The sequence below is a fragment of the Xiphias gladius genome, chromosome 24 (assembly GCF_016859285.1).
Source record: "Xiphias gladius isolate SHS-SW01 ecotype Sanya breed wild chromosome 24, ASM1685928v1, whole genome shotgun sequence".
In the NCBI taxonomy this organism is placed as follows: Eukaryota; Metazoa; Chordata; class Actinopteri; order Istiophoriformes; family Xiphiidae; genus Xiphias; species Xiphias gladius.
The window spans coordinates 1,262,223-1,280,324 of record NC_053423.1 but is presented as its reverse complement, the minus strand read 5'-3'; the positions used below and the strand labels follow the sequence as shown (position 1 = coordinate 1,280,324).

The window sequence follows — 18,102 nt, the reverse complement described above, 5'->3', positions numbered from 1 at the left end:
ATTGTAAATGGCACAATGTACAATGGACTGGCAGCAAGTAGTGTTTAATTACTGTAACTTTTAAATTAGTACATTTTAAGAAGATAATATTCAACTGTAGAAGAAGGTACGGGATTGTATTTGCATATTAAAATAGAATTAGCTGTTCTTTTAATGTATTTATACTAACAGTTAGAGGTCTGTTATATAATACTGTAGACTTATAATAATATTAGAATACAATTAACTTTACTCAAATGAAAGATGCTATTAATTTGCATTATAGTAAGTGTAGGAACCAGTGTTTTTGGAGCTTGACCATAATAGGGAATAAAAGTAAGGATAACGACCTCTACTGCTTTAATGTTGACCATTCAAATTCCCAAACTTTATGGAAGTGCAATACTTTGGATATCGCTGTTACAGAGATCGTAGATTAGGGAGATTTAAATGGAATGTATTGTTACCGTACACTATTGTTACTATTAAGTGATAGCAGTTAGCAGTTTTATAGTGAAGTTATAAGGAATAAGACTCCGGCTCCGGTCGGGTCAACTGGGTCCTACACGAGTCAATAATCCGGAAGTGTAATTCAGTGTAGTCAAATGAAAAATGCCGTCATCAGAAGAGGTAGACTGTGGTGGACCCAGCTGGACTATGAGAAACTGAAGCAGGGTAACCAGGGCATCGGAAGGGACTTCTCACTGCAAAACGTCACTGTAGTTACACATGCCGGTGGCAGTGTAACGTTTGTGGCGGAGCACACACTATAGCCTGCTAACATTAGCCAGCACTGGTGTTGGATAAAAGAGCAGAGTTGGGGGAATAATGTGACCCAGAGGATGAGGTGCAAGCGATAGTGGAGCGGCTGTGTACCAACACAGATGTGCTGTGAATGTGGCACCGAAACAAAATGTATGGGTGGCTCCACTAGCTAACGGTAGCTAGCTAGCCAGCTAGCCGGTCAGTGCTGCAGCTTGATGCGAGTCTCGTGTCCTTTAAAGATGCAAGTCGCACCGACTCGTTCAGAACGGCATGTGAAAGGTGAGTGAGACTGGCTCCAGTTGCTACATTCACGTCTTCGTTCAGAATGAAAAAACTGTCACTGCTGCGGCTTGGCGTTAGCCAGCTAACAGCACGTTAGCATTACGACTTAACTTGCAATTACGGCATTCTTCAAGTCCCTGATGCTCAGAAATGATTGTAGAGATGACAAAACACTGGCTATGACCACGCTGCCTTTAAAATCCACTGGGTCTTGTGTTTTAACTTAGCAAACCGATAGTTGGATTTCAGCTAGCTTAATACCTTCAATGAAAGTATGTGAAGCGTCACAGCTGGGGTTCATCTCAACAAACTAGACACCTGGTGTTTTTAATGTGAACACTTGCATCAGTTAAAAGTAAATAGTATTTAGTGTAAGCAAACTCAGAGGCGTTGCCTCTTAGTTGTCATTACATTTCCACAGTGTAGTCATGTGAACCATTAGCTTGGTGGTACACTGCCTCAGTAGATTCATGCCTGCGGCATACTGTATGATCCTTTTAGCCAGCTCCACGTTGTCTGACTGAGGAAGGAGGGGGTTAAAGAACAGAGTTTCAGCTGGTACAGTTTGTGAGAAGAGCAACAGTTCCCTCCCTCTGCCCACCATCTCTTTCTGTTCACAGTCCGCTCCTCTTGTCTACAAAGCTTAACTTACTACAGTATGAAGGGGAAACATGACAGACCTGTAGGCTGATCCGAGTTCAGGTACGGTTAGTTTTACCCTTTATATTCCTTAGCTCTTTAGTTCACTTCTTGTTGGGCCATAATCTCTTTAAGTGTCTGATTTTCTTCTGTCCCTGACACCCCCTTGCTCACTTAAATGACTTAAAGTATTCAGACTGTCTCTCTTTCCCTTTCCCTCATATTTTAACTTTTCTACATCAATTGATCCATTGTTGCCCAACATCACTGTGTGTCTGCATGGAGTTTTTGTGTTTCAAGGTAAAACACACCTTAGATTGCCAGTCTGCTACAAAGTGTTCATGTTACCCCTTTCTTTGTCAAGATGATCATTTGAGTCATTTCTGAGTCTGTTCACTTCTTCAAAAAGATTGGTAAAATATATACTGAGTTGCCAGTTTATTAAGTACACCTAGCTAATGCAGTTTAATCCAACAGTCCTGCAGTAAATTCTACCTACATGAAGGTTGGAATGTTAAGTTTTTGTTGAAATTGTTTGAGAGAAGTGCTAATTCGACCGTATGGTCAAATTGGAGGATGTAGTTTGTGGTGCTGTTTGTGGAACTTAATTGGATTATGCATAGAGGTGTTCCTGTTATTTAGCGTAACTTCTTTAACATTACAAAAGCTTAACATTATAACCTTAAGTGTCACAGTGCAGGTGTCAGTACTGGTAACGTTAGATGAGAGCTGTGACACAAAACTATTACTATTAAAAATTATTATTTCTTATTTCATGGGCTATTTCGGATTTTTGTGATAATGCATCTAAAATTATAATAATAGTAATAATAATGATGATCAAAACTGTAACATTCAAATACTGATTTGGATGTCAATTACCATGGCAACAGGAGAAGCTTTGAGGCATTGGGGTCAGCCCTAGCAACAATTTTGATAATTAATTGTTAGTCATTTATCACACCAAATATGATCTAATTCCAATTGCTTAAATGGGAGGATTTACTGTTTTTCCCAGTTTTAAATTACTGTAACCTGAATATCTTTGGGTTTTGGACTGTTGATAGAACAAAACAATCAATCTGAATAAGTAACTTTAGGCTCTGAGAACTAGTGATTGACATATTCACAATTTTCTTGTGTTTTATAGATTAAACAATTGATTGGAAAAAAAATGGCTTAATTGATAATGCAAATAATCACTAATTGCAGCCCCTTAAAAACAAAAGTTTACTTTGAAAAATTTGTTTGAAGACTTGAGTTTACGGCCAGTTGAGAATATAATGTTTATTTCTCTCATAATGCCTGTAAATTTGGCTTTATTTTTTAAATGTCATGCAGAGTAATCAATTACACCACAAGACACAAATATGACATTACTGAGAACCCTGTACATGTGTCACTGACATAAAAAGGAGTTCAAGTATAAAACTGCTGAAAGTGTCAGTCCTGTTGTATGCTGTAGAGTGTTAGACCTAGATTCTATTTGTAATTGTACACAACCCTAACCCCGACCCTAACCACAACCATTTGCCACTCTTCAAAGTAGGGGTCAACCGATTAACTGCCTGGTGCCAGTGCAACTGGAACTTATTTTTGCTACTGTATTGTAAAGGTAACATTACTCACCCGTATGAGTTGGTGTTTTTACATGTTGTAGGTAACCGATGGTCATGATAACGTAACCTAATGTCGAGTCTGATAGAGCTAGCTTGAATGCTTTGGCGAACATCAACAAATTCATTTGGTGAGCCATATTTTAGCCAGTTGACTTTCAAAAAAAGTGGATCAACTATAACATTATTTCTTGCACATCACTTACCAGGGCCAGTCATACTCTGTCTTAACCCACGACTAGTAGCAACGTTACTGAAGTGTCTCTGACTCTGTTTCTTGTAGGAAGTGCAAGATATTGCTGTTAGAGACTTTAGACATAACCAAACTGCATCTAAGGCCTGTGTTAATCCATACATGGACTGCATACATGATGTAAAGATGTCAGAATTGAATAGTCACTTCTAGTGCTATCGTATATATTCAGCTATATTAATCATTAGTAATGATATAGCCTAGTTTTGAAATACAGGTTCCCTGATATCACATGTTAATATATACCATTTTAATAACTGAAACCAACTAAAGGCTTTTCAAACCTGTTTTGTAGTAATAAATGAGGCATAATTGTACATTAAGCATATGGCAGCCTGCGGCTCCACTTTAAATTCTTTCTAAACCCTCATTATAAATGGATGCACTTAAGAAAAGGTCTAAAAGTGCAGTATGGGAGTATTATAGTCAACCGACACCTGCAGTACATATGGTTATTTTCTTCATTTATTTATTTATTCATTTTGAGTTCAATTTATAAGAACTGCTGCTGGGAGCTCCCTACAGTTTTCTTTTCAGATAATGTTGAAAAGTTCTCCTATGCTTAATAGCATTTCAAAAAAGTTTTGAGTTGGAGTTTGTGTTATTCTAAATTTTGTCAAGAAGAATTTAATTTTTACTGCAAATATATATCTGTTCCAAATATTGGTTATTGGTCTCCTTGATAACTAATAATTTGTATCGGTATTGGCCCTTAAAAAAAACAAATCGGTCAACCCCTACTTCAAACATGACTGCTCTATAAACTTTCTGAGGTGGTGGTAATACCAAGATAAACAAGTCAGATATGTTAATGCCCTGCAGAGCAGAGTTTGTCCTATCCCAGAGCAGTGAAGCACAGCCAGAAATCCATTACTAACATCCATCCTTATAAGATTATTGTGGGCCTATATTTATCAGCACTAATTGGTTTAGGTTTCTCTAATTCTGAGGAGCTCTAGTGGAGGAGTCAGTGTGACCTTCTTCATTCTCCACTCACTCACTTCTTTCGTCCCTCCATCAGTTTACAACAAAGTAAACCTTTTCTGTCACATATAGACTGTTGACATTCAGTAGTTTTATTTGACTGGAACTTTTGTACTGTAATCTGTTTGTTCATGGGAGGTTGGACTTTGACTGCACAGCAAAATCTTCAGTATTGACAGACATTTAAATAGAGGGTTAATTTAAAGGGTTGGTTTAGCCAAACCAAAAAAGGTTTCTGACTTCCTTCTAATGGGATCTAGCATCTAAGGTAGCTTATATTTTTAGATCTCTGTCTCTGGGATTTCTGTATCTTCCCCAATACAGTTATTCAGCTGTGAATGTTCTTATGGGTTTAGTACAGTCCTAGTATCTCTAGCTGGGACAAATCGGATGTCATTAAGATGTACAGATGATACTAAATCTAAACATGAGTATGTAATAGAATGCTCACTTACGGATTTGTGACGAAACCAGAGTTAGTGTTAACTATAGAATCTGTAGGTGTTCAATCATTACAGTAAGTTGGGATTCACATAGATCACAGTAGCCTTTTGATTGATTTATAGGGAATTCAGTGGTATTAAGATACTGTATATGTGAGCACAGAGAGTCGGAGAGAAGCAAACAGATAAAGGGCTGAAACCGACTCACACTAGGCAGAATGCAAATATGACGTGATGACCTCAAGCTTATGCCAATTAACATATTACGTCATCTACCAATATTTACTGACTATTCAAGCAGGCTTTAGCTTCTTTCCATTGAAAGTAGTTGTTTACAGCAGTTTCTACAACAGTTTTCAACTACATCCTCAGTTTTACTCATTGACCGTACATGGACCAGCCATATACTATGTTTTGACGTAGTCTTGTTTACAGTCTTGTAGAATTAATATGTTTTAGAATGGCTGTTTATGAGGCTCCCATCACAAGTTTCAGCTACAGTGTGGACACACATTTGAATTGTTGTGCCAATGACAAATATGAATTGTTCCAGTCTGGGACAGTAGGTGTTGTGAGTTGGGAGATGTTAGCACACAGTGTGTACTGTTGAAGGACACTCATTGTCTGCCCTCTGATCAAGTCCTGTCAGTTGTTCTCGTTAGATTTTTTTAGTCAAAGCACTGTGCGAAACTGGCAAAATAGTGCAATGTGTTAAGAGTGAGAGAGTAGCTAATATTTTATAATCCATTTTAAAATTGGTTGTAGTGCAGAACCACGGATCACCTGAAGTCCACCTCACTCTGATGTTCGCACTTAACCAGCTCTCTAAAAAGTTGATAGTCCAGCTTTTATTTCGCTATCCACCATCTCATTTTTCCCAAGTTTCTTTTCCCTTTTCTGCATGTTTGCGCCATATTGCAAGGCAGTCTGAACTGTTGTAATGTTCTAAGTAAAAAAAATGAAAATGGTATTCCCCTCTAATGAGGATCCTCATGATCAGTGAGGATGAATGAAGGCTCTCTTGAAAGTTTGACATCTTCACAATTTGCGTAGTAAGAGTGAACATCACATTGAGATGAACAGGATGTCCTGTCAGCCCCTCTGGGCGTCTAATATAAAGTGACTGTTTAGGGAAGTGAGCCTCCAGAAATATCTTGTCACTCCACATTTATCTCCATTTCTGAAGAGAAATTAAAAACTGCTGGGTCTGTCTGTCTGATAAAGTGATGGGTTTTTGGGATTTGGTCTATGCAATAGAAAAATTCCATATTGATTCTGTGCAAACCTGATAGGATCATTAACATAAAGAGCTGAAATGACCACTTGATATTAAACATCCTCAAAATGGTTAGGGTAAGTCCCCCATTGTATTTTTACCTCCATAGACAGCTTTAATTCAAGGGGTTTAACAAAAATATCGCATTAACCGTTTAGGAATTAATGCAATTTTTATACATAATCCCTCCTTTCCAGAGGCTCAAAAATAATTGGACAATGGACAATTGATCAGTTTCATGGCCAGGTGTGGCCTGTTCTCTCACTGTGTCATGAAAAATTAAGCGCATAAAAGGTCTGGAGTTGGGTCCAAGTGTTGGATTTGTATTTGGTAGCTCTCAGTACACGGTCCAAAGAGATGTCAATTCAAATGAAGGAGGCCTTCATTATGCTGGAAAAAAAAACAAAACAAACTTATCAGACAGATGGCAGAAACTTTAGGAGTGGCCAAATCAACAGTTTGGTACATTCTTAAAAAGAAGGAATGCACTGGTGAGCTCTGCAACAGAAAGCTTGGAAGACCACAGAAGACATTTAAAGTGGATGATCACAGAATTCTTTTATTTGGTGAAGAAAAACACCTTCAAAACATTTAGCTAGGTCAAAAACACTCTCGAGGAGGTAGGTGTATCATTTTCAAAGTCTACAGTCAAGAGACGCCTACATGAATGTAAAAACAGAGGGTTTACCACAAGGTGCAAACCACTGTTAACACTCAAGAACAGAAAGGCCAGATTAGACTTTGCCAGAAAACATCTAAAAACAGACGAAACCAAGATGACCTTGTACCAGAATGATGGGAAGAGAAAAGTAAGGCGAAGGAAAGGAACGGTTCCTGATCCAAAGCATACCACATCATCTGTCAAACATGGTGGAGCAGTGTTATGGCATGGGCATGTATGGCTGCCAGTGGAACTGGGTCACTGGTGTTTAGTGATGATGTGACTGCTAATAAAAGTAGCAGGAGGAATTTTGAAGTGTCTAGGGCTATAATATCTGCATCAGATACAGCCAAATGCTGCAAAACTGATGGATGATGGATAATGACCCAAAACGCACTGCCCAAGCAACTCAAGACCTCCTCAAGGCAAAGAAATGGAATATTTTTCATTGGCCAAGTCAGTCACCTGAGCTCAACCCACCTGGAATGCTTTTTACTTACTGAAGACAAAAGTGAAGGCAGAAAGACCCACAAACAACAACTGAGGGCGGCTGTAATAAAGCAAAGCATCTCAAAGGAGGAAACTCATGTATTTGGTGATGTCCATGGGTTCCAGAATTCAGAAAGTCATTGACTGCAAAGGATTTTCATCCAAGAAATAAAAATAATCCATATATATATATATATATATATGCAATTATGTTGTTTTGACCAATTACTTTTGAGCATCTAAAATTGAGGGACTATGCATAAAAATGTCTAATTTCTAAACGGTTAATGCAACATTTGTTTGTTTAACCCCTTGAATTAAAGCTGAATGTCTACACTTCAAGTCACATCTTGATGGCTTCATTTCATATCCATCCTGGTGATGTACAGAAGCAAAATTGCGAAAATCGATCCAAATTGATAGTAAAATAAAAATAGCCTTTAATACTGAACAGTTTTGATACATGATGCTACGAATAGCACACTTATACAGAAGTTTACAGAAACTTACAGTGCATTTCTGAAAGAGGCCTTTGTTTCTGCTTCATTATTTAAATTAAAAATGAGCTGCATTCATTCTGCTTATTATTTGTTTTCCTATTCTGTTTTCAGGACGATGGCTGAAGGATAACATCCAAGGAGTCACATTCCCTCAACCCGAAGTGACCCCATTTTCCCCCCCTTTTTTAACTTTCATCTGCACTTTTGCAACTTCCCCTTGCTGAACTTCTTAAAGTCCTGTTTCAGCTCATTGCCCTGTCTCTTTGGGATTTCATGGAATGCATGAATTGCACAGTAAGATCATGTAAATTCATTTTAAATTGGACAATCCTCTGCCTGACAACCTCCTAGCCAAAAGACAGAATGACTCTCCAATCGGAAATAATTACATTGTGACTGGATATCAACTTCTTGCCCATCTGAGATTGCCACCTCAGTCTGTAGGATTTTCAACTCTGGTTCCATCACTTGTTCCCTACCTGCAGCCTTTTTCACAACCCCATCCCTTTTCTAGTGTCATTGGGCCATGGTTCGTAAGAAAGGTTCTGTTATACTATGTGGTGCTTTCCTGTTTGTTGCCTGGAATGCTTTGCTTCTACTTTATCTTTGGGGTCGCCCTCCTATCGGCCGCCTTGGAGAAGGTGGTGGAGCCGAACCAGGAGGAAAGGAGGAGTGGGGCATGAGCAAAGGGAAAGAAGGCCAGATCAACTTGGCTGGGGAAGTGATCCGGCTGGCAGAGGAGGTTGAAATTCAACTTGAGACCCAGAAAAAGCTACTGAAGCAGATTGAAAGTCACAGAGCAGTGTGGGCTCGGCAGAAAGACGTTGGGAAAAGAGATGATACAGATGATACAAAAGAAGTCAAAGAAGAGGTTGTCCACTGGCCATCGAAGCCTCCGCTTCTTCTCAAAGACAGTTTGGATGACAGGGCCCAAACTGAAGTACAACATACAAAGAAGCCTATTCCCGCAGTAGCTCCAGACTCTCAGTTACAGCACAAGTTCATTGAAATAAAGGAAGAGGTTGTTGAGAATAATAAATTGGCAACTTCTGTTGCCAGCCCAGAGGTCATCATTCCCATTCTAGTTATTGCTTGTGACAGAGTGACGGTAAAACGGAGCCTTGACAGACTGATACAGTACCGCCCTTCTTCACAACTATATCCAATCATTGTCAGCCAGGACTGTGGCCATGCTGATACTGCTCGTGTGATTGGCTCATATGGAGATCAAGTCACGCACATAAGTCAACCGGACCTGTCGGACATCAGAGTCCGGCCAGAGCACAGGAAGTTCCAGGGCTACTACAAAATTGCCCGACATTACCGCTGGGCACTCAACCAAGTGTTCAACACCTTCTCCCAGTCTACTGTAGTCATAGTGGAGGATGACCTAGAGGTAAGTGCTCTGACTTCAGCCTGATTGTCTTAACATAACTACAGTGGGCATTATCATCCCTGATAGCTTGTTTTTTTTTGTCGCATTTTGCTTTTACTGGATAGTTTTCCAGTAGAAACACATACGAGAGGAGAGAAAGAAGGACTTAAATATGACATGGGTCCTTGGATGAACTTGAACCAGACTCAGTGCAGCAGTGCAATGTTAGTATCTTAGACCACCAGGATACCCAGATAGGGCACTCTGGTTTGACTGGGTTTCTGTGTTGGGATGTTGAGTCTTCAATAACCAGTAAATCTATTGTATTTGGCCTTGATATTGATAGCTCTGACAAACTTTTATTTTGTTGTCATCTTTGGTATTTTAAGTGGTTAGGTGCTTGTAGTTTGTTGGTTCATACTTTTTCCTGTGTACATTTTTTTTTTTTATATACACTCAACATTATTACTGATCTCTTCTCTTCATGATACGTTATATTTAAATAAAAGAAATATATCATTCACTCCACTGGACATGTAATGTCAGTTCCGCTTCGCTTCGGACCAGCCGCCCCACACCATACTCCTGCACACGACTCTTGCATTTGACCTAAAGACTCTTGTCTACTGTATCCTGACTACCTGACTACTACTACTTCTAGTACTACTGTGTGCTGTGTCCAGTGGTTGTTACAAGCATGCAGTGTCTTCAGCGGAGTGTCACTGCCTGCCATCTTCAAGTGTAGCTGAAAGACGTAGACAGGTTAAGATAGAGACAGTGTTAAGAAGGAAGTAGATGACTAAGCAGTGACAACAAGCATTTGAAATCTTAGCTCATGTCAGAACGCAAAGAAATGATTGGAGCAGCCACTATCAGTTTCTATCAGGATGAGTTTTGGAACTGTCACATTTTTCATCCTGCTGAATGTAATCAAAGATGTGAGTATGCATACTAAATTGATTTGGCGTTGACAGACACCATTATCCCAAGAGGAATGAGAAGCTGATTACATCTGGAAAAAATATCAAATTGTCTACAATGGTGAGACAGCAGGGCACTTGAGTTCAAAGTAGATGGGGCAAGGACTGCAATGGACACTGCTGGCTACAGGAGCTGATCACTCAATCAGATCCTGGGCATCAGGCCTTTTATATTTGAGTCTTGGGGAAAGCACACTGCTAACAATGTTGGCAGTGTTGTTGCACCCACATTCACACTTTCCATTCATGTTAGCTTAAAGAGATTGTTGTAATGGTACTTTGAGAGCCTCCCTGGTGGTAATATTGATGCACCGACATAGGCTTAGTCTAGACTTATTAACAGCATCTTAAACCACTGCACCTCAAAATTGTTTTAACAATCCACAACAACACTCATCAGTGTTTTTCTGGGGCTTCATTCTCCTCTTAGACCTCTCTATTTCATGGAGATATTATGTCCTCTGCATAATAGATAGCCTGGATGTACCATAGCCAGCAGGGTAGCATAGATTCAAAATTGGCCTGTCTTTAAAGGAATAGTTCAGCATTCTTGGAAATGAGCTTATTCACTTTCTTTCAGTGAGTGAGATGTTCGGATGGATATTAATCTCACGTCTGTGGGTTAAGTACAGAGCTGGAATCAGGATGCTTTGAAAACCTATCTTAGCATAAAGACTGGAAGCAGGGTGAAACAGCTAGCATGGCTTAGTCCAAAGTTCAAAAATAGACCTACCATCACCTCTAGGTTCACTGATTAACCACATGTATAAAGAATGTTTAATCTGTACACGAGCAGAATTTTATGAAACTTTGTGATTATAGGAAGAGTTACATACTGGAAATATTTGTTGACGATCAACTTTTGGGTGCACTGGCTGTGTGCAGCTCTGCCAAAATCTTGTCATCACAGTGTTGTTGCAAGGTTTGGTAACAAGTGTGTGTACAGAGACCCAAACCAAAAACTGTTTCCATTGGCTGTATCAAGCAATTCCCACTATAGCTGGAGACACTGCACAGAAGAACTAGGCTGATGGATATACTGTTGTTCATCAAGAAAAAGTTCAGCATGTAACTCTGTAAAAGACAAGTTGATGTTTTTATGTTTCTGTTTATGTAAAGACTAAACAAATGAGATACAAGTTAGTCAGTGAGCTTAACACAGAGATATTAGATTGATATCCATCTTCTCCCCTAACTTTCAGAAAGAAAGCCGCTAACAGTAAATCCCTCAAAGTTTACTATTCCTTTAATCTAGTCACACACTAAATTACTTAGATTGGTCTAACTGTACAACTAAAACTGACCTAATGCTACAGATTAGTTAAACAGATCTCTATGAAACTAGCTCTTGACTTAAATTCCAGCTCAAGTACCTTTTTTTTAAAACTAGTAAAAAAAAATTTCAATTGAATTTATTTATATAGCGCCAAATTACAACATACATTATCTCAAGTCACTTTACAGAGTATGATCAAGACCTTACAATATTATAGAGAGAAACTCAATGGTTTGTGTCCATATACTGACTTTAAAATAGTGTTAATATTGTCGGCTATTTTTAGGTTTAGTCTTAAGTCCTGAAATGAAAAGTCCATGTTAGTTTTAGTCATATTTACTCAACCTCACTCTTTATTTTTAGTCAACTTTTACCCAACTAAATCTCTGGAAATTTTAGTCTCATCTTAGTCAAAGAAAAACATAAACATTTTAGTCTATACCAAGAATGAACATTTTAGTCAAACTTCAGCAAACTGTTGTCATATAAGATAACTGATGTCATATAGAACTGATTTTCAAATTAAGTCTGACATTAGCAAGTCCAAGGCAATCTAAAACGTGCAATATGAGTCAATAAGAAAGTAACCAGAAAAAAAGAAAACCCCTCACAATCAAATCAACATCAACATCAGCACTGCAATAAATCCCACAATCATTATGTTCAGTTTTGGCAGGACTGTGCCAGAAAGGTTTTGATTTAACTCTGTAATTTTGTAGGCCTTATTGGTAGTGTTGTACGACATTGTGTTATACAGTAAGTTTATATAATAGGTTGTACTCTACCATTTAAATACATTTGTTAAGAAAATATTTGGAACCTCTCTGCACCCAAAGCAAGCTAACTACTGCCTAACAGACTTTATTCAAGCCCAAAACAATCTTACATAATATGCTGTGCATTTTAATAACCAGTAGATGTTGCAAATAGACTACATTTAGCTATCATGGAAACATCAACCTGTTTTGTTGTTGTCATTTTCCCTTCCCTTCACTGTATGTTATCCGATCATAGCTAGGTCCAGTCTAGCACTGTTGGCAGTGTGTTCATGGGTGTGCTCGTGCGCTGCTGGTGTGCAGAATCACCAGAAAGATGACTTGAGCGTACAGGAAGAGAAATGTGCAGAGCAGCCATCCAAAGGACATTTAGATTAGGTCATTCTATTTAAAAACGCTCTATGTAATTATGTCTCCTTTTTTGTCAACGAAAATATTGAGATTTTGACAAAGTTGTTATAAATTAAACTACATTTTAGTCTTGTCTTTTTGTCGCCAACAATATTGCATGTAGATATAGTCACAGTTAGTGTTTAATGATGTCTCGTCATTTTCTTGTCTTATTCGTGGAAAAAAAGGTTGTTCATATTTAGTCATAGATTTCGTTAACAAAATTAACACTACTGTATAATATTTATTCATTGTTTGTTCCCTTCCATTGTTCATTGCAGCTGTATGATGTTTTACACTGAATGAAAGAGTCAAACAAGACCCTGTGTTTTTATGCCTGCACCATTCAAATGGAAATACTGCTAATTTCACATGCATTAATTTGTGCAAATTTCCACTACTAGCTGTATTTGGTACTTTTGGATCTCCAGCAGAACTGAAACAATAAAGTAAAAAATATGATAGTTTAAACAGTGCCTGTAGACACAGCATGAGTTTATGATTATGCTGACTGGTAGGTCTGGAAGGTTTGAAGAGGTTAGATAGCCTTATCATAATTGTAATTACAAGTGTAATTACATGTGGCTTACGCACAAATGTGGGTTAATAATGACTGGAACTGGTTCCACAGGTTCCACATTTGTCTCAAGAATTCACTGAAGACAGTTTCCTCAAAATGTGCAGCTGCAGCTTCACCAGACTATGTGTACCCTCTACCCATTTTAGTTTTTCTCAAAGCCCAGACTAGTTGCCAATCAGAACCATTGTACAGCATATTTATACATGTATACCATATTTACCTTCAGAGGGTTGTGTGTGTTTTGAATCACAACAGAAACAATAACTGTTACTTGGGCAAGAGAACACATGTCAGATTTTGATCATCTGAACAGCTGTAATCCCAGCACATTTAATTGATGATTGGATTACATGTGCTGGCACTGAACAGAAGATTTGTCAGTGAATCTCCTCACTCCAGCTGCTAGAAGTAGATAAAAACATCAAAATGAACATTTGTCTGGTAAAAAGTGTTTAAGCAACAGGAAATAAGTTACAGGAAATTCAAAGTAATTTTGACTTCAACCACGAGCTTGAGGGAGAAACTGTGCCCTCTAAATCAGCAATTATTTTGCCAGTGAGTGGGGAAAATTTGGGTGTACTTATATAACTGTTCTCCACTGGTTTCCTCTTTTTTAACACTGACAACTCTGGAATTAATTCTCTCTGTTTGTTTGGCTAATCTCTCCTTAAATTGAAATTTAAAATTCCTTTAACCTCTTCAGTCCTCCATCATACAGACTTATTATTTGCAGCCAACTAAATGCACAAATTTCTTTATTTTTGCCTTTTTTGATCGCTGACAGTACAAATGACAAGAAATAAAGCAAGAAGGAGATGGGACATGCAACAAATGTCCCTGACCGGACTTGAACCAGGGACGTTGCAAAGACATTTTCTTTCAAACCTGTATTCCACTAGAACACCCATGTATTTTGAAAAGACTTGTTTAGGGAAGTTTTTCTTTGTCTGAACTGAGGGTCTGAAGATGGAAAGTGTCCAATTCCCCTCTAAAGCTCTCACTGGGTTTCATTTCAATGATTGTTCAAAGCCCAGAGAGTTAAAATTATCTAATATGTCACAAAAATGACAGAACAGTCTAAAAAAAAAAATACATACAAATTTATCTTGCATAATTTTTTTTAGCAAAGTGTTTTTCTTCTGTCCCGCCATTAATCATGTCACGACCCCAAGATCTTGGTGTTCAAAGGACAATGTCACATTGACCCCACAAAAAGTTTTTATATGCCATTTATATACAACTTTATTTTATTTAATGACAAAATACACAATACTTTTTATTGAATTGCCTCAAAGTCTTCACTGCATACCGTATACAACAGTATATGAATCTGGATAGACATGGATGTAAACTGCAACTTGACTGGTTGACGGAGGCCTACAACCGCGATGTGGTAACTCTAGTTTTCCTTTGGAAAAATATTTGTTCAAGAAAGTCATAATAAAAACTGATTAAGCAGATGGATGCTGCGGTTTACTTCTCCAAAAGTAATTTTTCAGTGCTTTGAGCAAAAATAATCACTAATTTAAAAGGATAATCTGTATCACAACTCTGGTTTTGTTTTTTACCCATCATTTCTATCATTAATAATAACATGGTACTCATTTTTTTTTAAGTGATGATGAAAACAGTGAAAAAGAAGTCTGATAGGTGAAGAAACATGAGAAGTTATACAGTCTAACAGGTTGGAAACCAAGCTCCAGGATTGTAGTTGTGCATGTTGCTGTGTTCCCAATCTCAGCTATTAACCTGGTGCGAACAGTATTATTGTTGTTGTTACTAGTAGAAACGATGACCAAAACTATGAAAATAAGACCAATATTGTAATAACATGAAGGTATTCTTTTAAGGCCTTACAGGCTCTGTGGTAACGAGAGATAAATAAGTTAAAGATTTTAAAATGATGATAATCAGCCCAAACTGTCAATTAAAAGTTGAACTTGTCAAGAATGGTTTACTCCAATTTTTTTACACTGTAATTCTGAATTAGCAGCATCTCACCACTGTGCATCTCTCCTCTCATTTAGGTGGCACCAGACTTCTTTGAGTATTTCCGAGCTCTGTACCCAATCTTGCGTTCTGACCCCACCCTGTGGTGTGTTTCTGCCTGGAACGATAATGGCAGAGACGCCCTGGTGGATCCATCCAAGGCTGAACTCCTCTACAGAACAGACTTCTTCCCGGGTCTTGGCTGGATGCTGCTGAAGGAAATGTGGGATGAACTGGAACCCAAATGGCCCTTGGCCTTCTGGGATGACTGGATGCGTCAACCAGAGCAACGCAAGGATCGCTCCTGCATCCGGCCTGAAATCTCACGGACTATCACCTTTGGCCGAAAGGGCGTGAGTTTAGGTCAATTCTTTGACCAGTACCTTCGTTATATTAAGCTAAACACTCAATTTGTGCCTTTTACCAAACAGAATTTGTCTTATTTGCTAAAAGAGAAGTATGATGAAAAGTTTATTAAAGAGGTTTACAGCGTACCCCTGGTGAAAATTGAGGAACTCCAACAAGGGGGTAACTTAAGAGGCCCTGGACCATACAGGGTGCAGTACTCCAGCAGGGACAGTTTTAAAGTCTTTGCTCGAAATCTGGGGGTGATGGACGACTTGAAATCTGGAGTTCCTCGTACAGGTTACAGGGGCATAGTCAGTTTCCTGTACCGAGGCCGAAGGGTGTTCTTGGCTCCACCAGAGGGATGGATGCAGTATGACATCAGCTGGAGCTGAGAGACTGATCCAGAAGGTACAATGTGAATGGGGTTGAAGAGGGGAGAGAGCCTTACTCAGAGGAACATCCTCTCAGACCAAAGAATATAAGCGGATGCAGTGGTTCATGAAAGAATTAAAGCAGCACAGATGGGGCTGCATATCAGTGGAGCATTGACCCTGGCCTGTTTGTTAGGGAAGCTTCAAAAATAGGGTGCTCATTCAGGATCAGCAAGTTCAGGGCCACACAGACTTCATATAGAGTTCAGACTTGAAGAAAGGAAAACTCCACCCGTAAACACTGTTTAAAAACAGCTATTGGCAATGTGCCTTGCTTTCTGGGCCCATTTCGCGTGATGTATTTTTTTTATTCCTGTGAATATTGGCCAAATGTAAACTTAACATCACATTTTCGCTGTTTGCAGCAGCTGTAAATGGAGGTTGGTAGCAGAAAATAATTTGAATTGTCAACAGGAAGAGCATGTGGAGGTCACACACAGGCAGTGATCCTAGCTGGAACTTGGGAGAAAAAAAACACGTGTAAAATCTTGGGACATCTTTTTTTTTTTTTTTTTTTTCAATTTTATTTACATTTAGCAAAGTTTTTGAAAGAAAGTGCTGAAATTGACCCAACTCTTCAGATCATGTTACTGTTTAAGTCTATAAAACTAACCACAAGCAGAGTTGTGTGCAAAGGAAGATGAAAAGCTTCTACAAGGTTTTAGGTGGTAAACAAAGGCCCTATCCAGTGCTGAACAAAGTCATAATATTAAAATCATAGCCCTAAGTTCATTAAAGATGAAAAGTTTCTTCATTAATGATACAGAGAAAAGGAATTGCAGTAGAAGCAGAGACACTAAATTCCCAAACTACGGTAGCTCTGATCCAGGACCAACAAACTGTATCACTGTCCAATTTCCAGGAGATCGCAAAGCTTCTCATAGAACGGGATATTTCAGTCATTGAGCAGCTCATTAAATCTGGTATGGGAAGAATGTTGAATGGATGCAAAATAATCAGCAAGATGCTTTGGTCTGACCAAGAATGAGCTCTTTTATTGATTTCAGTACAATCCACTTTTTTTTTCTTTTTGCTCACCAACCAGAGGGCTGAAAACTACAGAAAGTTTTATTCTGTACTTTTGCTGTAATATGTATATCTTCTGTCTACCAGTGGCAGCACTGAGTGCACTGCTGCTGAGAGATGTGCGAGGAAGACATTCTGCGCCATCTTTTACTGTACATGATTGGGATTGAGTGTAATAGAAAAGATCTTTCTTGGTTTAAGTAAATGGTGTTTTTTGTTACTTTACACCCGTCTGTTGTCGTTTTTTTCCTACCTTACAGATTGCTCAGAAGATTACCCCTCCAGGTGAGTATGTACTGTATTAATAAAACTATTTAACAAATTTTATGAGCTGCTCAGTGACTGAGGTGTCTGAGTTCTAGGAGATAACAGCAGGACTGTGATATGTGAATATGGTCCTGAATCAGGGTTACACCTGCAGTAGCTTCACTATACCGGAACTTTAGGGAGAGCTGTTGTATTTTCACAGGGGACTAAGCTTTTGTGGGAAACTTTTTGTTGAATTAGATGAAGGTGAAGATGCCAGAAAGCAAGAACATCAAAAACTGAATGACACTTCATGATAAAATAGTCCTGAGAATGTTTTGTACAGGACAAGTAGCAGATGTATAACAGTGCGGGAGGATCAAGGGTGGAGTTTTTCCTGAACGATCAGCCCTCCTGTTCTTAGATCAGGTTATGAACATGGCCTTGAAAGCACAGTGATGATGGTGCACAGCACTAAATCAAAGCAGAGATGATCTCACAGTATTTAAGGCCTCGGTATGCTTCAAATGAAGTGGGTAAGACTCAGTGGGGTGCAGTGACTTTTACAGATAGGAAAGCAGAGCCGATGAACCAACCAACACAAATACAGTATGTCTGTAAAAAGCTTTCCTTGCAAAAGGAAGTTATTAAAAAGTGCTCCACAAAGCACACTAACTCCTTGTTGTCACACAGGTTGACCAAGGTGATTAGTAAGTATCAGCAGGTAGAGCGGGTGGTCAACTAACCGGAAGGTCGGTGGTTCGATCCCTGGCTCCCCCAGTCCACATGTCGAAGTGT

At 38.8% G+C, this 18,102-nt stretch overlaps 1 protein-coding gene across 2 annotated transcripts; it reads left to right on the top strand.

The window, feature by feature from the left end:
• The first annotated feature begins 165 nt into the window (after window positions 1-165).
• Window positions 166-16,518, top strand: mgat1b (alpha-1,3-mannosyl-glycoprotein 2-beta-N-acetylglucosaminyltransferase b). 2 transcript variants are annotated; one of them, XM_040120859.1, is made up of 4 exons: window positions 166-1,023; window positions 1,647-1,728; window positions 7,999-9,283; window positions 15,292-16,518. In XM_040120859.1, the coding sequence occupies exons 3-4, from the start codon at window positions 8,414-8,416 to the stop codon at window positions 15,991-15,993; spliced, it is 1,572 nt and encodes a 523-aa protein (XP_039976793.1). In that variant the 5' UTR covers window positions 166-1,023; window positions 1,647-1,728; window positions 7,999-8,413; the 3' UTR covers window positions 15,994-16,518. The 2 variants fall into 2 exon arrangements, with proteins under 2 accessions (XP_039976793.1, XP_039976794.1); XM_040120860.1 differs by lacking the exon at window positions 1,647-1,728.
• Window positions 16,519-18,102: the final 1,584 nt, after the last annotated feature.

Excerpts from the sequence above, each read along its gene's own strand:
- mgat1b (XM_040120860.1), top strand. The coding sequence starts at position 8,414 with ATGGTTCGTAAGAAAGGTTCTGTTATACTATGTGGTGCTTTCCTGTTT. Across the intron at positions 9,284-15,291 it reads TAGTGGAGGATGACCTAGAG|GTGGCACCAGACTTCTTTGA; the intron begins GTAAGTGCTCTG and ends CCTCTCATTTAG.